Here is a 22,464-nt window from a genome sequence, read left to right on the forward strand (position 1 = left end):
GGGAGGAATTTCTCGTAATTTCCATAAGGATCATAGGGGATAACGTTATCCGCATATGCAGAGCCGTTATGAAACAGTTGTTAACAAATGTAAAAACTGCAGATTACTCATATATGATATTCGTCGTGACATCTATTTGTTATGTTTTTACGACTAAACACCAGAATGGAACTTAATGAAATTTCAAGATAGGTAGTGTAATGATAACAAAAAAGCAGACGAAGTCACTGGTAACAGAAAATAAATCAACTTACATTGGCAAGTTGATCAAATCGGCCGAAAAGTTCGTTCAGCAGCCGTACAAGCTCCTGCGCACTGCACTGCGATGCGAGCACCGTGAAGCCCACGATATCGGCAAACAGTATACTGAAACAAAAAACAATATATATAAATATGTTTAGTTACTTTAAAATGACCAGTATTAATCACTGAATATTTTATATTTCTAAATATTCAAACAACTGCCCAGACATAAAAACTAACCAGGATAAAACACAACTTTTAGTAACCCGTGGATAAACCTTTGGTAAATAATAAGCCCTTGGTTGAAATATTATTAGTTCATATTTATGTACTTAAATACTAATAACATTCTAAAACTGTTATTATCTCAAAAAAACTAGGTATATTTAGCTTTTTTTTGAAACCCACATAGTTGGTGCGCAACATCTTATTAAAAGTTTCGTTAGTATACGAAGAATTGGAAAGATTTAGAACATAGACAGAATCTAACTACCAACACAAAATTTCATTCGAATTAAAAATTAGTCTTCTTTTCACGAGCGGGTTTGTTAGGCGATTTTGGCTTATCGTTCGTCATAACTTGTCGTTTTTATTATTTGGATCCTGTATTTAATTCTACAAAGTCCGCCTGGAAATTTGTTTATCAAGAGACAACTGAAAAGATTCAACTAAAATGTAATGGAAAAAATACAGTGTAACAAATAACAAAGATTTTTTATAAGACGTAAATAGAACATTTTAATAAAATTAATAATGCAATTCCATTATTAGCCATTTATGTTCTGAAATATAAGAGAACATAAACAAAAAAAAAGTTTGAGTGTCTATCAAGATATATGATAGAATTCATTAGAGAGCGGTGTGGAATAATTACCAAAACAATCTCATTATACTATTTGAAATTAAATTCACTACATGTTTATTATTCTAAATAAAGCCATCTAAAATGTATGTTAGCGAAAGAATTTACATTTTCATTAAATCGAGTGATATTGCAATATTCTTCACAGTGATTTAAACGGAAACTAACAGGAAAGCAGATTAAATCTAAGCCTATTTATATATGTCGTGGCGAAATCGCAGAATTGATCGTATCATAAAATTGTAGGCCATTTCGTCAAAAATACTGTGAATTATTTTGGTCATTGCATATACCTATAACCAAAATCAACGAGTCGAGGTCATTTGCGATATAAACAACACATGTTATAACATGGTCCAATATTGTATACTATAGTTTCGTTGTTCAATTCTAGGGTTTATTCGCAACATGTATACTAGAATACTAGATGACTAGTAGACGGTACAATATGATACTTTTCATTCATTAGAATTGAGACAAAAACATTAAGTATCTGAACAAAGTTATTTGTAAATTAGGCATTCTGAAAAGTATATACACAGAAAAACCGATATCAATTACTTGCTTTAGACACGATGTTATTGAAAACAAATTCAATTAAATTACTAAGTAACCAGCTAAATTTATGCCAGCTTTTGGGATGAAATCTATTATCTATCAATAGTTATTAGATCGACTGAACGTGAAATTGAATAGAACCATTTTATATACGTCACAGACTCAAAATATCTTATGCAACTTTATATTGAACATGATTTAGTTGATTATTAACAAATATATATTTTTATTTATGAGATGCATATAAGACACGTGGAAAAAAACATATATAAAACAACTTATTACACAAACACACCTAATTCTATTAGATTGCAAGCTATGTAGCGGTATGTTGGCTGAGATATGGTAGTAAAATAACAGCATATAGAGACATAACAACTTAATCTATAAGAATGAATTGAATCAATGAAATGATCTCATGGATGTTCAATTTATTTTGTGGGACCCATGATATGCGACAGTTGTCATTTTCTTACAAAAATTACATAAAATAGCCTTTCTAAACTCTGTGAAACAAATAAATGTTTCTCTCAAGATTAATATAAGAAGTGGAACTAAACTCGTAAAGATTAAAAAGGTAGATCTTTGTCATTTGTGCGTGAACTTTGACTTTATTTTTCACACAATCAGACTGTTCTTTTGTCTATACCCATCATTGTTCAGTGAGATGTGGGTGCAAATAATCTCTCAACTGTCATTGTAAACGTGAAAAATACTTTCTAAATTTCTAAAAATGTAACCATCTAATTTTCGTTTCAGGGTTAAAATATATTATTTATAATATGTTCAGGCATATATAAATCATGTAAAGTAATCTATAATTATAAAGAAACTCGTCTCTATAAAGAAGCTTGTCTTGACTGCTATACTCGTACATCAACGTGGAACCTTTTTTTTATAAATGTGGAAAATCTTCAAACGTAATCACCCCGTTGGAGGGATGGTGGGGTGGTGTTTGGGATTTTTACCCACGTACATTCCACCCTGACTCCGACGGCAAATCGACGCGCAGCCTAGACGACTAGGTCTAGAAATTTGAAACTTTAAACATGGCTTCCTGTTGTCAAGAAGAGATCCGTTTACTAAGGAAGGATTTCTTTAAATTGCCCAGTTAATTTAAAATATCAATTCAATTAGTAATAGCCTTAAGATGTCAATGTTTATAAATTTTAATATATCATTGTATTAAGAAAGAACTAAGATAAGGGCAGTTTTGTGCTTAATCAATGAACACCGTGTCTCTCTAAATATATAATACATTCATCGGAATATACCAAATCAATGTAACGTCAATGTAATATTATCTAACACTCGCGTAACATGTTTAGATAAAATCATTTAGATATTATTGTACCGGTAAATACAACCTATCCATACATAAATGATTCATCTAATGACCTGATCAAAAGCTAATTACAAGATACCGATGTTATTAAATATTTCGAGTGTGTGATTCTAACTCCTGCAATTATTTCCGTAATATACTTTATGAACTCACTGATTTTTATAAGTAGTTTTTAATTCACTAAACTACCACGTTAAAGTTAACTATGAAATTGCAAAACGCATAAATAAAAAGTAGTATCGAAATGACTAACTTTCTATTTTTAGAGTTAACTGAAAATTACTTTGTTTGTTATGTTGAGATGATGAGGCCTGGTCAGAAAGTTATTTCGACAAAATATCAACATATGTAATATAAATCACTATTACAGAGATACATATTCATGCCATTGCCTGCTAACTGTTAGTCCGAAACACACTCGCACACTCTTCGATATTGATGTACTATGTAAAACTGTAGTATATCACTTTTATCGTCTATGTTCATCAGGGATAAATGTAGTGTTACAAAGAATTTAATGGTATAATATTTTTTTATATCAGTCCAGTTGTTTCAGAGCCTTTTCAATGCAAACAAAATACGCCTAGTACTAACACTACTACGAGCGCATTTTTTAAATTAAATCCTATTTCTTTCTACGATATAATCCGAAGAGTAGTTTATTGAATGAAGCTTTCATGATGTATATAAAACCTATACGTTACGGGAGTCAAGTAATTGGAATAGCTGCAGACAGGACAGCAAACATCGGACCCCAGACAATCCTATCAGCTGTATATCCGTTTAGCCTAAAAGGATCAAGTGCGGTAATAGACATCCTGCCGTCTGATGTCATTCCTTTTGCGGGGAACTTGCGTAACCGTACGTAGACGTGTCTAGAATACTCATTATCATTTATATTATGGGGTTCCTCCCTGAATACGTACTCGTTCCTATAAAAGGTGTCGGTCAGAGTACATGCCGAAAACCAGTTAAGGTATTTATGAAACTGAATAATTTCGCCAAGGAACATTGGAAATTGGAAATTTTCTTTAACTTGTAATAAAATTGTCCACATAAAGTTAAACCAATCTGAATGATGTCGCTTTCTCACATTACAAAGCCTGTCTTAATGAACATGTACAGATAAATAATGTCTAAAGTTTGAGACGGTGACAGTAATAAAGTTTATAATATATACAATAATTAAGATGCCCGACGTTGACATATTAGTATGAGAAATTTCATTATTATTATTATAATAGGGTGACGAAATATTTAGTATTGGATAGGCTATTTATAGAGGAAGGCATTATTATATCACGATATCGCTAACAAGAGCAGAGTAACAATGAAAAAGGCAGACGAAAGGTCAGTTAGTTACTTCCATATAGTACTAACGATACCACAAGGCAACTTTTTAAGCAACAGACTTGCATATAATCTTTAGTTTCTATTTTACTTAGTACTGTTATAAATACTTTATCGATTTTTTTCCTTCTCTGCTCTAATCAAATGTAGTTCTTGTTGTTATTTGTATGTAGTTAACTTCAATAGTTTGTGTCAGGACTTCTCTCTTAATATAATTAGAACAGTTTTACTTAATAATAATTTACAAATCGATTAAAATACTCTTCATACAAGACCGTTATAATCTTGCGCCATTATATTTAGAAGTCGTTATAAAACAAGTATAGTATTAAATACATAAATATAGATCTATTTATTAATGTCTTCCTGTCCTCCAAGTACTTACAAAAGGCAAATATAAATCACAAATATATATTCTTTATTTTTTCACAAGTTATAATATATTTGTTTTTAGTTATAACACGATAGTAAAATTATAATATTAGACTCAACAGCTTCCTGCAGTAAAATACAGATTTATGACAGTCTTAGAATAAAAAAATTTGACCATTCAAAAGTGCTTATATTAAGTTTATTTGAATAAAGATTATTTCTATTTCTATTTCTTTTATGTGATATGGAGAATTATGCAGAATGCCTTTGTTTCATTAATTTATGATATTTTTTATATGATTAGATGTCTTTTTGGCACAATTAGGGGACGAAATATGCTTAAAATATTATGTTGAATAGTAATTAACTCGTTCCTTACCTTACGATACCAATATAATAATCAATGTAATAAAATACGATAGAATAATTTATTTATTTATAGAACAACATTTTATAAAATTGTTTATAAAATTAAAAGTATGTATTTAGAGTGCAACTTTAAACATTATAATTAAGTACAACGTTTGGCTCAGGGCTTTATAATGTTATGTATAATAAGTATGTTACGTGTACAGAATACAAAGTCATGTTACAAAGCCTAAAAGTAGGTACGAAGAGAAAATTAAATAATGTTCTTATTAATTAACGCCCCATGTACTCTGAATGAGTAGGTATAATGTTTCTTACAAACATAAATATGTACTGTACAAATATGCACTAGCTGTCAACAGTCATATGCGTCAACATTTCTATTGTCAGTCGCAATGGTAATTGACTTTTACATTTAGCATAATAAAAAGTAAACTTAAAATGTCATTGCCACTTTATCGAAAAGAAATTTACAATAACTTTATATTTTTCAAATTAAGCGAATAGTTTGGTTAAAAGCTCCCTAACTATGACATATGGACATGTATAGCGTAATAGAGCTACAGAAAAGCAAATAGTAGTTTCGCTATTGTTGTTATTATTAATATGTAAAATTTCATCAAAATCCGGTAACATGTAGACAGACAGACACACTGTAGTATTTATAACAATAGTATTGATATACTCGATACATGACATACATTTTCATATATACATGCACATTAACTGTTATACTTCGACATTAAAATGTATTTATTAAATGGTACTTTAAAAACAAAAAAGCTTAATTCAAATCAGATATTAAATATAATTACTGTACCTCGCCATAACCTATCCCATAGATGGTATGACAGATTAGATCATTTAATACAACATACAAACAAAATGCGTCACGTCATACATATCGATTGGACACGCCTAATGGATACAGAAGGGCTTCTTAGTAAAGTGATACTCAAGTATTTTAGTAAGCCCGTTTAGATATGTATGTAGTGAGCATCAGCAGTATATTGTAATTATATTAACAGGGATCACAATTGATCCATTTGCGATGATCCTCGCACAAATACCGAAATCTTGGAGGAAAGGGATTGTTAGCAATGTGAACTAATAACCACATTGCTGGCAATGTACTATGTCAGGTTGATCTCGACCCCTGGAAACCGTCATCCATTAAAAAAAGAAAAAGAATACCGAAATCTTTGAACTTCCGTAAGAGGACCAAAATTTCCATCTTTGTACAAGTTTGTACGAGATTTTAGCCTACTAAAACCCGTCAAAATATGATTATGTACAAGGTTACCGAGTCAAATTGAGGTAAAATAAAAAATTTTGTTTTTTTTTTAGTTCTTCCTACGAGGTTTAGTGTTGTTAGAGTGCCAACCCTGATTTCATATATGTACTGAGCCGTTAGAAGCAGGGCGAAGTTCAATAAGCGGTCCTGTTCTAATAATATTTGTCCTCTCACCACAAAACTGATTAGCAAAAAATCTATTGACAAAAATAGATTTTTAATGACCATTCATAGAAATTTAAGGATAACTATGTACCTATAATAATAATATCTCGGGACAATTCACGCAAGGCAATCTAGTCTAAATCTAAGCAGAGCTTGTGTGTGATGGGTACCAGACAACTGATATTAATATATGGATACTTTTTTTTGTAAGAAAGTACATATTATACATAGAAAAAACCCAAACAATCATACTCATGAATACAAATATTTGTGGCATTAAAGGAATCGAACCCGCGACCATCGATTTAAAAAGCGATGTGCTAGACAACTGGCTGTCAAATCTTTTCCCAACGGCTGAACGTTTCTGAAATTTAACGTGATAATCAGGCATAGACTGTTTTTACTTTAAAAAGTGGAGAAAGTCTGTGGTAATATTTAGTTTGTAAGTCATAATAGTACACGAAACATCAGAAAGCGACACAGAAATTGTTAGGATACAGTTCAATTAATGGAGCATTCTATTAGTTTCAACGACCTCGCATGGTAGTTAATTGTGACTTTAAGCAAATGAGGTCCCGAGCTAGATATTATATAAAGCCAATTTATTAGGAAATATTATATTTAATTGATTCATATCGTGACTTTCCTAGATGAATTTTCTAGGGTACTTAATTGTTCTTATTATTTCTAGAAAACGAAATTAATAATTCGAAAAGGTGTCTTTATTTTGAGTTTTGTACTAGTTATTTTCCAAGACTTCGCCTGTTGTTACTTTGAAATAAAATTTAACCTATGAAGATAGATTACTCACTTGTCTTCGTGAATAAATTTATTATCAAATCAAATATCATAATAATGTGTTCAGCCATTTAGTTGTAAAAAAGTAAAACCAAAGCTAGACATACTTTTGCTCATATAATATTATAGCATGAATATAAGTATCCTATGATGTAGGATAACAATTTTTATAGAGAGGTAGATAATATAATATTAATATATTGTCGTCGTATCATTGACATAAAGAGTGAAATGATTTATAAAAAAATACTATATAAAACCAAAAGTCATTAAATAAACATAACTCGCATTTTCAATTCACAAAGGCAATTTATATAGTAGACAATAGCGGCCGCTGCCTATTCTTATTTCGCCCTACGGGATTCATCTACAACCCAATTAAGAAACTGGTAACATTACTAATTCAGACGGCATTCAGAAATATACTCATTATATTGTATGAAAGCAGTTGAATGTCCTTATTAAACAATCTCTTAATTTTACAAGTTGTCTTTTGAAATGTATTTTTAATTTAAGACAATTTCTATGAATTAATATATCTACATGAAACTGTTCGTATAGTCACAATGTACACTACTTTTAAGTGAGTTCACTATAAAAATTGAAATAACTAAAACGACATCTTATGCTTTTATTTTCAAGGTAACATATATGCTATAGTTTATCTAAAAAAAGGCATGACCGCCATCATGTTACAATCTACATTAACTTTAAATTTAATTATACTCTGTTCCACCATTCAGTGTTGAAAAAGTAACAAAGAAATAGATACACTTTCGCATTAATAATATTAATATGGAAATATGGATTCTTTTTTGTTTAAACGAACAAACGTGAAGGATAGACGTGACGAACGTTTGTATATTCCCATAGTTGTATGAAAGGTAACATTCCTGTTCCGAAAATACAATCTTTCCACGAACACAGTTGTGGTTCTCACATACAACTACATCGCACCCATGTAAATCCCAAATCACACAAATTTCAATCAGAAAATGCAAACAAGTTGGCAAATTTAGCAAATGTTTGAATTCTCCGATTCAATTTGATTAAGCAATAGCAGAGTAGACAAATGGGAATAAATTCAATCATAGTAAATTTAAGTTATAATTCCAAGTTGGAAAGATGTTCCAAATATGCTGTTGTTCCGAACAGAGTCGAAACTCTAGGTCCATAGTTCACTGCATATACATTTTATTATTATCTAAACATCTAGTAAAGTCACATGATAACCCACGAGCTGTGGATTTTTGAGTTGTTAATTTTATATTATTAAGAGATTTTGTCTAAACCAACTTCTGCCTGCTTATGCTTGCTTGCTGGCATTAAATTCTATTAGTGTTATTTTGAAGTGTTCCAGAACCTTTTCTGAAAAACTTCAAACTTGAAAACAGTAGTTCAATCTGACGTTAGAAATTGTTGTTTTTTCTTCTTGTTCCTACATTTGACAATATTAAATTTAACATAACATCCTTTACTTAATTGTTCCTCAACAGCAGTCGGTATTAATTGTATACAATGTTTCACATGCAGAAACGTCAGACTGACGGGAATTAGTGTAACCTTTCCGGGCCATTTGAACAATACACATTGTTTGTTATTTTGATCACAAAGTAACCTTAAATGAACTTTTGCAAGCTTCAAGAATTATAAAATAAATTTAACTTTTGAGGAGACATTTCTATTACCTACATACTTTAAAGTAAATATTATTTTGTTTAATGTTTATGCACATGTATGTACATGAATACGTAGAATGTTTTATATTTAATTTGTATATTAAATTTATTTATTACTTAATAAAAATATACACAAATGTTTCATGCCAATTTACCCAATGTGCCGAAAGTTGGCGCATGGACCATATAAAGTAAAAATAAAACAAGAAATATGTTCCGATTAGTTTGGTAAAATCGTTCGCTCTAAATGTCTGTTCTAGAGAAGTAAAACAATAAAAAAACAATAAAACCATAAACAAAGTGTAATAAATCTACAGGAAGGTTCCTTTTTATGCAATTTTATGGCTTCGGCAGCATCGTGGGAAAAGCTGTTATTAACGAGATTCTGAAGGAATTATTAATGTCGTGTCTCTGAGTATGTTGTTTGATCCGCATACTTGTTTTTAGCGAATTCCCAGCGTTTAAATAAACTTATAACATTAACCTTATAACATTAGCGTTCTCTAAGCAACGGTGTACAATGTAATGTTAGAACTATGTAATAATACAAATTTTCTTGTTAACCGTATACATAGCTACATATGTTAATGTTATAGAAGGAGAACGGATTTTGTTACGAGGGACATAAACTACAGAACTACTACATCGATTTGAAAAATAAGGTGGATTATCGAGAGTGACATAGTCTGTTATATGAATATGTACTTTAAATTCTAAACTGTAAACCTTATAAAGTTATATTGATGGTTGTCGGCTAATACGGCAATATGGCGAAGCTGAGACAAATCACTAGTTATAGACCGGGCTAAACTCTATAACTATTATAGTTATACAATATAATTGTGACAGAAAAAATTACGAAATCCTACCAGAAGCAAGAAAAATTGCAGAACTGATTTTATTAATAAAGAATTATGATCGCAAACAACTACAATTTCCAATTACGTCGATGACAGTCTAAAATTTTAATAATATAAATCATCTGTTTCTTCGGAGCATTAACCTTAAAAGATGAACGAAATGGCTTTTATTGTGATTATACAAATATCTATTGAAATTTTTATACTATCTTAGATATGATACTCTAATATAGGAAATAACGAATTTAATCATTTGGGAATTGTGTTTGCTAACGGTAGAACTTCTTTTTTGTCTCCAACAATCATGCATAATTAACAACTACGAATTGTAATTTGTTAAAATCAAGAAACTATTGAAAAAAACTTTATAAGAATCAATTCAGGAATAATGGCTATAAAATTGAAATTTCATTCTTGATACTCGTGTGGAACGAATTATACTTGCCAATTCTAATTTCTATATTATATTATAAATTCTAAATTATATATATATTTGTCTATCTGCTCGGATTTTGCGAGTGAATAGCTGAACCGAATTGCAGTGTCATTAAGTAGGTATGTGCTGAAGTAATTTTATCTCATTTACGGAATCAACATTGATACATACGGATATTTGGCACAGTCGTCTTGCAGGCAATCATATATTCAAATTTACTAATGACATATATATACTTCAGTGTTAAGATTGTATTTCCAATTGAATATCTACATGCATGTAATCTGACTAATATTATAAACGCGAAATTTTGTGAGTATGACTGGATAGATCAATGATTCTTACTCGTTCATGCAATCATCTGAAAGGATTTTATAGTATATACATCAGAATAACATATCGGATATAGTTTATAAAAATATTGTGTAAATTGGGCAAAATACATAAGCGTGACGCAGCGAAGTTGTGCGGAACAGCTAGTATTAAAATATTCTTTACTCGTGATTCTCTCAAGACCAAAGTTTTCTGCGTACCTCTGTCTTACCTATTACTGCCAAGCAGCGTGATTTCTAACCAGTTCTAATTTGGATATGTGACATTGCTTTGGTATTGTAGAGTATGGAGATGACACCTTAGTCCATAGGAGAGCAACATGAGACAAGTACCACGGGAGTCACATAATGTCAACGACGATGTTATTAATGTGACAGTTATTACGTAGGTAGTTGCATTGTTACCATTAGAGTTAAAAAAAAAATCCGCACCTATTTTTTTTTGCGTATATAGATCTTGATTGACCAGTAATTCGATTCTTTGTCCTATTTATAGAATAGGTATGTGCTGTCCTGTTCTACAAAATAAACTTGTTAGCCGCTAACACGATCCTTATGATTCATAAACTAATTTAATCTGTTCCTTCAAATCAAGTTCGCTACTGTTCTATGTGTTTTAGAACAATCGCTGTAGAATTCTATATTAAAAGAGACATATTAAAATATCTTTTCACAAGAATCTTTCATAATATCTTTTTATTAGCTAAGAATTTTTTATTATTAACTAAAGTACAGATATGAACTAAAACAAAATATACAACTCTTCCCTTTACTGTACTATAAGAAGATTTAATAAATATATTAATTTTACGTTTCGGTATCATTATTCAATATTATTTTCCATTCAAACCTAGACAATGACAAACACAACTATAAAAGAAATAACCAAATAGATAGCACTGAAAAAATATTGAAAAAGTAACCATCAAAATAATTGTACTCATAACTAAAATAACATGGCGATTGGTTTAGCTCAATTTTATGAATATATCCAAAATATTGTGAATATAACCAATGTTTTTTTATATTCACGATATTCTAATGTCTAAAGTTTGGTTATTTCTAGTGTAACTTATTTGGTTTATCATGTTGTTTTAGTACAGCATTAGAAGTCAGAAGGTGTTGTGAAAACATATTTATTGCAATTATTTTTTTATTTCTATAAACGAGTTATAATATTAAGTCTTATTGATTAATTCTCGAATACTTTCTATTTATATTTATATCCGTCAAAAAACTCCCGATCAACTTGATGAACATACATTATAAATAAAATCACTTGAATGCTGCGATATAAAAATGATGATTTTAGCGTATTGGAGATAAGTATTCATTATTCATAATAAATCAACGAATTATTATGTAGACTTTAGGAAATCCGCAAGTAATTTCCGGCCGAAGATCTTTGTTGAATAACCTGAACTGAACTTAAGGAAAACGCTGCCTACCAACCTCTTTATAATCTATAATTAATTATGCCTTGGTAACAATATAATAATTGGTTATTGAGCACAAATGTATATATATATAAAAATATTCTTTCGAAATTTATACTTTGTTATATTTGTAGTTTCAGTTTAATATTAATATAATAAAAACCCAGGACAATTAAATTACAATTGATACATATTTTTTTGTTAAATATATGTGTATACATAAAAACATTCAGACCAATAAAACCATCATACTCACAAATATAAATATTTGCATCACATAAGGACTCGAACCAGCGACCATCGGAAGTAAACCGGTGTGCTATACCGCTAGACCGCCGAAACCGGCGGATATTAAAGCATATTCCATTGGAGGTACTTCTCCAATGCTCACATTTTTTCTAAGTAACACATTTATATACATTTAAACGTGCAATAAATAATCTATAAAGTAAAAGTTATAGCTTTAGTTTTGACAGTCTCAAAAAAAAAGCAAACATTAAAATTATTTATATATCATTAAATCTAGGTATATTTAGTCTAGACTGGAATTAGCGTTTCAAAGTGAGTCACAAAGCAATGATGCTCAGATAAGAGTACCGCGTCACGACAACACGACAACTTTCAGACGGCATCGACTCTGCTACGAAATTCGTGCCCGACCACAAGTCTATTTAAAGGCAATAAATTGGATGTTTATCTGCCTCTCACCCAAACAAACTCGTGCCATGAAGTCAATGCTCTCATGTGATATTTTATGACTAAAAAGTCATGACACATTAATTACTTGTGTCAAATTTGACCTAATTTATTATCTGTAGATTACCGAGTGTTTACAAAATATTTTTTACTTGTCATAAATTTAAAGCTACATAATTGTAACTAGGATTATATGTAAATTCGAAAATGAATTAGTGATATCACATTTACACTGACTGTCGATAACAGCAAAAATGTGACAAAAGTATCGGCTACTATCTATTTTTCATACTTCTAAGTGATAAGGGTTGTCCACCCTTGTTGTTATATATATATATTATATATATTTGAGTATTGAAGACGTCATTATAAGAATAACATGAGCTATATGAAATTAAAAATAAAAGATATCGCTGCAGTAATTGCAATTGGGGAGGGTCGTTAGGTTTAATAAAATATTTCATAACCGTAACCACCAAGCGTTCACAAACACGAATGCGTGTAATTAGTAAATGATAAGAGCTTAAATATTAACGAGAGTATCACTTACGGTGGCAGTTGTTAGATAATACTAGTGTTAACAGTTAGTTTGGGACATGCTAGAGGATACTTTGAAGTAACGGAACGGAGTGATCTGTCGAATCACAAGAGATTATTAAATATGCCATAAGCTTAACCAGACGACCCATTTCACGGTCAAACTATGTACATTAATTTGGTAATTTCCTAAGTGAATACAGCATTAATTATGGATGTGAATATATGTGTTTGATAATACACTTCGTATCTTATAAATTATAATACATACCATTAAATATACACACATAACGTATTAAACGAAAGGTTTAAAAACTGAAAAGACCAAAATCTAGATAAATAAGCTGATATGAGCTGAGGAGCCGATATTGCGTTTATGCATAGTATTTTAATCAAATCTAGTTATATGTATAACTAGATGTACTGTAAGTATGTCATAGACACTTTTCATTATCAAAGTTAAAATTAAAAATATGTCTTTTTCAAACAATAAGTTGAACATGACCTAATTATTGTACACAATTTTTTTATGTAATTTCAATGGCAAAGAAGCTGTTGGCCCACCTGATGGTAAGTGGTAACCGTTGCCCGTGTACATGTAACAGCAATACGGTCATCACGTTATCTAGTGTCGTCTGCGACAACACTTATGCTTTGGCATTCTAGAGGGACTCTTATCCTGAAATATCACTGATTTATACCCTACCCTTTACCCGAAACACAGTATTTTTTTTTTATTTATTTTAGGTAATCAACAGCTTATACAATTTATAGACAATATATAGTATTACTTAGTTAGTAAAGCCAATAACAGATACCTCATGAATTTATCTTTAATATTAAAGTTATATTTAAATTGGTTATATAAAACAATACAGTTACACACTTAAACATTTAAACAGGTCAGAACCAAAGATAAAGAACAGGTAAGGATAAGTACAATTAGTAAATCACGTTACAATATAATGCATAAAGTCATCCATATGTACGTACTGTATGTGTATAAAAATGTGTTTCTCTGTCAGTTAAAAAGTATCATATATCATATATCAATCAGTATACAAATAGGTAGACAAAATTGACGCAAGCAGGCGACTTTTTATAAAGACTGACTTAGAATCGATGTAACTTTTATAAATTAATATTTTTTTATGGAATACAATTATGGAATGCACAATACATTCGTTTCTCCCCTTGATAGTATGAGTACTAAAATAACGCTTACGTCACACACACGCTGACAGACAGACGGTTAGGCGAGAATCCTTAATTATTTCCGATTTTTACCCGCCGCACCATGCCCCGAATAGCTAATATAGGTACCATCCCGAATGAGTTAATAAATAAAGATCACAACCTCAATTTCTGGAAAATACCCAATCCAACCCCAAATCGCAAATTGATTTGTTGTACCGAGATGAATTTGTATACTAGTATCTCATAGCAATTAGGAAAATCTTCTGTGTATGTCTACATACGTGATTAGTTTTGGTAACGCTTTATTGATTTTCTAAATCGGTTTAGGTGTCTAGTAAAACATTCGTTGTCTAAGTTTCTATTTTGGAAATGACGCAATTCCTATTATTTTATTTAGCACTTACAATAATTATCTTTTTTTTTCATGTTTGATTATAAACTAGTTGTTACCAACGGCTCCTGCTGTACGAAACTCATTATCGGTTATTCTCGAAGGAATCACTAGAAATCCTTTCCGAATACATGTTAACGTTACATAAGAACCCGTTATATAATATTTTTCTAGTCCTAGTAGTTTCATGTGTACATGGATCATATAATACGTTTCTCCTTTTATATAATTATACAGATAATAATAATATTTGCGGTTGGTCAGTTATTGGGTTATATAACGGCAGGTGTCTACGTCAAACATAACTAGATCCACTTACCACATTATTATTCATCTATGACACGTATGACACACGAGTCAGACAATTTGATCTATTAATTCGCATTTAATATTATTGGTATCACTTAACTGTCATTTTTGACAGCTCATTCGTAATTGTAATTTGAACAACTAAGATCAATATTACAGCAGAACAGGTACTTTTTTTATAATGGTGCACCCGCTTGAATAGTATACGTTGTTAGACCACCGGTGAAGAATGAGCATGAAGTCAGGATAATTACCAGGATGTTCCAGTAAATATTACTAGCACTGACATTATTAGTCCTATAACAATCGACCCCCCTCCGGGTGAAAGAGGATTTTTAGCAATGAGGACTGATGACCCTGTTGCTAGCAATGTATAATATCAGGTTCAACTCCACGCGATTACCCCTGGAAACCAACATGATAAATTCCTGGTAAATTTGTCACGGCTAACTGACCTGACCTCATGCTCATCGCATCATCCTCCACTGGTGCCCCGCCACCGTAAACCATACTATTAACAGACAGCGCAGGCGGGTGCACCATACCTAACTAAATCTAGACTAAATTAAATAGTATAAGGTAATATGGTCTTTTAAGGCAAGACGTGCTGCATTCTAATTCAATAATTCCTATATTGGCAACACTCACCTGACTTGCTCGTGTTTCTGTATGTATATCTTGTGAAACTGGCCCTCCACCGGCGAGATTATGTCGTTCTTCATTTCCATTGCTACGTGTTGCGGAAGTACGGAGAGTAATAACCGTTCCTGTTCATAAAGAAAATAAAAGTAAATACATGAAACAATACAAAAATAGGTATACACCGCAAATCACGACTAATAGCACCCTAACTTCAACTATTACTTGCGAAGTACATTTTTATTAGACTTAGATATTTTAAGGCTTAAGAATTTATAAGCTAATGTTTAGAAATATTTTTACCTTAATATTTTGTTTTAAGGATGTGAATAATTTTAGGTATTTTGATGGTTAGATCTTTCTTGAGCCTAACTATCAAAGTAAGATGATTTAAATCAAAAGATCTCCCTCTAGAACAAATCCATAGTTTTTAAAATGAATACAAAATTTTGACTGATTTTTATTATTTTATTTCTAAATTAAATGTAGATAGTATATGTACATATTTACTATGTACAGATATATACAGATCTTAAAATATGGTACCTTTAGACTCGCATATTCTGACTCTAAGAGTCTTTCCTCTAACATTAGGTACTTCACACGGACGAGCCGTCCCTTTATTAGTAGTAATTTTGAACAATTACTCCTAGTAGACAAACTAAGTAAAAGTGGCAATCAGTATTTCAAGTATTTCAATTTTCAAACTCCAGCCGATGTGTTAATACGTCAATTAGATAATCGGTCATTCGTTCCTAGAATCCGATCCACTCCTTTTTTCTACTTCTGAATGTTGAAATATCTCTCTAACATACTCTATTTATTATATTTACATTAAGTTACATTTCAAAAGAATAATACAAAAATGTATTAGATTGAAATTGTATATGAGATACTCCATACTAGACCTGCAGGAGTAGTCTTTTTAAATAACTAGACTATTGTTGAAGTGCTCGATTCAGTTGCAGTTATTATTCAGCTCACTTTTCACTAGAACCCACAATCTTTATTTACATGCGGATGGCTGCACAATCAATTTCTGTACCAGTTCGAGCCACAGTGATTTGTATTTTGCGTACATTGTGGATTACGAATTCTAGTGAAGATACCGTTTTAAAATTGCTATATTATTAAACTCATGTTCAGTCATGGTAATATCATAATCTTTATATATAAAAGATAGATGTATGAGAAAGACCTATTGAAGGACTTTAAAAACGAAATATAACCTAAAGCAATTATTGTTAAAATTGTTTTTCTGCCCATTTGTGCACGCCTATCACAAAATCTAAATAAATTTGAGTACGACTAATCGTTGCTTTATTCCAATCACCTTACTAATATTAGAAAAGCAGATTTTGTGATTACGGATGGACATTTGTTACTCTTTCACATAAAAACTACTGAATGGATTTTAATGAAACTTTGCAGTAATATAGCTTACAGTAGCTTATTTAAAATAACACAGGCTATAAATTTCATGTGTGCGAGATCGGGGATACATCTAATTTACAAAATAAAGTTATACCGGAACCAAATTTATTAACAGTCCATTTCATATATTTTCATTACTAAATGATGCAACCGATTTGATGTAATTTGCTCATAATTAGTAGAAGCCTATCACATAAAAAGAGTACGCGACGTCACTACAATGTCATCGTCATCTCATTTCAGCATTACAATCTAATGAGTTTAACACTCACTTATTTTTATTACAAACAATATTATTATGTACAGATAAAATCTTGTTGTCGTCAATGTGGACACAAATACGTAATGTTATTTGAACTATAGGCGATGTATAGCGTACTGACGTAATATCTAAACTATTTATACCCTGTTTGAACTACATATATAAATAATTCAAATAATAAACTGACATTATCTAAACTAACAATAATACGGTGTTTGATAACCGGGTTATTAGTTACTTTGATATCTCAATTAATTTTCGTAACAACAACAAATATAATTGCTTTAATCAAATTCCTCTTAATATATATAGATTAGATTTATTTTATAAACATGTCATTACAATTATATGTTTCATTATTTTCTTCGTGTCATCGTTCCTTATGTTATTATAATACAATAACATATTATAATAAGTAGTTATATTTATTCAGTGATCTTGAATATGTCAATAGTTGTTACCCGCGAGTTCGTCTGCTTTTTCTTGAGATAATAAATATCCTAGGTCCGGCCTCAGGAAGCCGAACATAGATAGTATCACGATACTATCTATCTTTAAGTTAAAAGTTCTTTAAGTTGCGCTTAGCTGTTTAGTCGTGAATAGGTACACAAAGACCGTATTTAGTAATACAGTCACAAGACATTGCATTGATAATAATTAATGACGACTTAAATTATTATTATTGATGTACGAGTGCAAAACTTTGATTACTTTGTTACACAAAAACAACTGTTCAGTTTGATGATGAGTATCTAGATAATAGGATCCTCTATTTAAGTTTGTTGAAAACTTAAATAGAGGATCCTATTTTCTAGATACTCATCACCTTAAAATCAACCAATCAATCAATCGACTTAAAACTATCATTATACTTTTTATTTGTAATAGATAAAATCTAAAAATAAAGTGATATTTTCAATCACTTATATATTTTCTATTCACCTATAGAGATCTTTTATATTTTAGTTATTATATCTAATAGTACACATGCGAAACTAGGGACTAAGGTCTAGTATACAAAATATATCTGTCAGTAAAAGTAATATTCCTTCCATGCGTCCGTGACATTCGAGGAACCGTAAGTCGCCCCTACCTGAGCGTGATCTAGGGTCTCTTAATCAATCAACGTCTAAGAGATTCCATCTATTTCATCTACATATAAGAAACTAAGGAAAAGCTGTAACAGCTTTTTTTAGGGTTTTGGTAATTAAGTACTAAAAATATATAGTGTTATAAAAATTGCATGTGGCCTTAATACTACGCGTACGTAAAGTATAAACGTATGACTTAATAAACACTTATGATTATGATGTATTATGCATTTATAAGTATGAGTAAATAAAAAAAAATCGCATTAAGGAACTCTAGGGCAATTTTCAAATACCTATTCTGTTTTACCCTAATATTATTATAGTAAGGTTTTAATTATGTAGAGTTTCTAATTTTAAGTGTTACAACTAAATAAAAAATGTTCGTTATTTTCATAAATTCTTTGTGTAACCCTTCCGGTAACAAATATGTATAAATATTTTTGTAATAGATGACGGAATAGTGAACACGTATGTGCGTTAGCACAGCGTATTTCATTAAAATATGCTGGCGGAAGACAGGTGGATGATGACAAAAAGAGAATGAAATTTACGACTTACTTTTCTAATCCATTCTCGATATGAGACGGAACGAATAAATAACTTACACTTCATACAATCCGTAATAATAAATGTGAAAGTTCGCATGACAGCTTATCTGTGTTTTACCTCTTCACTACAAAACATCTAAACGGAACAAATTTGATGTTAAGATAAATGGTGTCACGAGGATGGTCCTTAATTTATCAAAAAATAGCAGATAAAGTAGATGGAAACTGCAGGTATAGGACAAATTATTTGTTAGGATAATAAGTCTTGCAAAAGCTAAATGTTAAGTTAATCTTTGTAAACATAGATACTTCAGCGAAGTGTTTTTATTTACTTTTAGATAACTACATATTAGACTACGGTAATTAATCGCATATTATAATTATTAAATTCCATAAAACATTTAATTACATGGTCATTAAATTTAATTATTCATTTACAAAACTATATTCTCCTTCTATGATAAGAGAACGTATTTTATTTAAGTTATAATTAATATATTTGAGATGAAATTGATTTAGGTTAAGAATATATTTTGATTATCATTTTGTAAATTATTATATAACAAATGATAATAATTTGCAAACTACAACCAACTAATTTGCAAAATATACATGACTAAATGATTTTAATTTAGATTTAATTCGTATTTTGGTTTTTTTTATAGGGGTGTTTGGGCTATTGTCAGGTGCTTGTACCTGTAGCACTGCGACATAGGTCTATTGTATTCACCCTTTGATTGTTAGTAATATATTATATTATAAATATTTTACTTTGGTGTGAAAGCTATGTACAATGCGAATAATGTTTACTAATCGTTAGTCGTCGTTATGTTCACAACAAAATAAACTGTAAGATGTCTTACACGAGTATGAATTAATTTATTTAGTTCTACTAAGTTTCGAGTGTATATAGATTAATTGACGTCGTTGTTAAGTTCGTGTTCGTAGGCAAGAAATAAAAAGTGATTTTTAATATTATACATTTAAAAGGAAATAAAATAGGTTTCGACATGGTCTTACTTACTTAAGATAAAGTGGCAGATTAACATAGCCGTCTATATGTAAATTTTATACTTTCGCTCGTTCTTTCTTACCTTTAGAGAAAGTATGTAAGTATAGATTTTTATATTGGCACAAAATATTGAATATATACCTGACGGAACACTATAAAGATTCTGCGATTGTAGTTTTTAACTATATTGTTATCTCAGTACGTGTTATGTGATTTTGATGATTGCTTTTTTATTTGGAAGCTGATACTTCTGCTGTTGTCTCATATACTTATAACATAACTTTGAGTCCCGTATAACTTTGAGAAAGAACTAACCAATAGCTTTTGACTTCCTTAATAATACGATTGAATTCGGTTTTACTGTTTGCTGAAAATGCGTTTTTATATTTCTATAAAAATGTGAGATAGTAAACTACAGCTATTTTTTTAAATATAATTTGAAATAAATACTCCACAGAATATTTTATTTGTTTACTTAGATCAGTTTACTTTTTAAAAATATTTGTTATTATGTTCAGTAATATTGAATATAATCTCTCTTAAAAAATCTATAGTCGTTTGTTGTCTCTTGGCGCCTGACGGTTTTAGCAATTGTTAAAAAATTTGGCATAGGACACGTGTTTGACGTAGTAATTTTTATTTTAAGCACTCCATTCATGCACGCCATTATCCAACAGGTATACGGATAAAATCCTAACGTAGACAATAGTTGTTTACTGACTAAAGATCAAATAAAAAGAAATGTGAAATTATAAGAATTGTTAAGCACGTGTATTAAATTAAAAAATAATGATTGATTTGCAATTCAAATTTAAAGTGAACATTTTCGTGTGGCATAAGGGTAAACAATGGAATTTGCATATAACACCGATTCTAAACATGTGCATCATATAATATTATAAATCTAAAATTAAAAACGCGGTAAGCTTTTTATTTGTAAATTTAAAAAATCTTTACACTCTTAAAAAAGTAGCCAATATATACAGCTACATTATCTGCGAGTAACATAGGCTATATGATACCTAGGTACAATAATTGTATCAGAGCGAAACCGGGGCGATTCGGTAGCCACATATACTAGTTTCATATTATACTATAGTCTCTCTGCTTTTTAAAAGTTAGCCTATATTCGTCCTCGTGCTCTAATATATCTTCATGCTAAATGTCATTAAGATCCATTGAGTCGTTTAGTCGTGAAAATTTAACAAATGCAACACTTAAACAGACACACTTTTACATTTATAATATTAGTATGTGTCCGCGGTTTCAGTTGCGTTAAATTGCAATGTAAAATATAGCCTATATATTATTCATCAGAATACACTTTACAGTAATATAGATTATGCATCACCACAATCTATATTACTGTAAAGTGTAAAGTTTCATCAAAATCCGTTAAGTAGTTTTTGCGTGAAAGAGTAACAAACATCCATACTTACAGACTTTCGCTATTATAAAAATAATATCATTAGGATTAAGTTTAAAATGTATACCAGTTTTTCATTCTCGTCCTCCATGTCGAGCCTGGCCGCGATGCAGTTGCGGGTGTCGAGGAAGGCTCGCCGTTGGGCCGTCTCCATCAGCGAGTGCATCAGCGCGCCCACAACATTCACACAAACAAACACCACCACGTTGCCCACCATCTGTGTAAACAAACAATTGATTAACACAAGTGTAACAGTAATGCACCATAAGCGGCTCGTGCGATAGTTTATTAGTACTGTTAATTGGATTTATTTAAGTAATTAGTATAGAAAGCAAGCCCACCGCCCACCTGATGGTAAGTGGTAATCGTCGCCTAATTATATAGGTATAAACTGCACTACAAATAACGTTATCATGTGACGCCCGCGATACCGCTCATGTTGCCATTCCTGAGAACTAAGAAGTTCATGCCTCGTCCTGTAATTACACTGCCTTATCTCACCCTTCGGTTATCAACTTTAGTAGCTTAAAAATCAAATTTATATATTTATTAAGTAAATAGCAAAGAGTATACTATACTGAAACTATTTGAAAATGTTATATTCGAAATAGGTAAAAGGCATATTAAAAAATTAAAAAATAAAGCTACAATTAATATAATATCGTTCACTACTTTGTAAATAATGTACACTAAAGTCGACGAGGAAAATGGTTAAAATATAATTAAATAAAATTCAAATATTCAAATTAAGCTCAAACATTTCGTAAAAAAATTGCAATCTGAAGCAACTGTACAACTTATTCTCTATTAAAAAGCACAAATA

The 22,464-nt window shown here is 30.5% G+C and overlaps 1 protein-coding gene across 2 annotated transcripts in view; it reads right to left on the reverse strand.

The window, feature by feature from the left end:
• Window positions 1-22,464, reverse strand: part of LOC131850725 (Ca(2+)/calmodulin-responsive adenylate cyclase) — a 95,148-nt gene that overhangs the window by 28,862 nt on the left and 43,822 nt on the right. For both annotated transcript variants that reach the window (XM_059201066.1, XM_059201067.1), the window contains 3 exons: window positions 21,709-21,858; window positions 15,878-15,996; window positions 255-366 (listed from right to left, as the gene is read on the reverse strand). In XM_059201066.1, coding sequence (XP_059057049.1) covers window positions 255-366; window positions 15,878-15,996; window positions 21,709-21,858 — 381 coding nt within the window. The remainder of the gene's footprint in view (window positions 1-254; window positions 367-15,877; window positions 15,997-21,708; window positions 21,859-22,464) is intronic.

The sequence above is a fragment of the Achroia grisella genome, unplaced genomic scaffold (genome assembly GCF_030625045.1).
Source record: "Achroia grisella isolate CSIRO2021 unplaced genomic scaffold, CSIRO_AGI_Agris_v1 utg779, whole genome shotgun sequence".
Lineage (NCBI taxonomy): Eukaryota > Metazoa > Arthropoda > Insecta > Lepidoptera > Pyralidae > Achroia > Achroia grisella.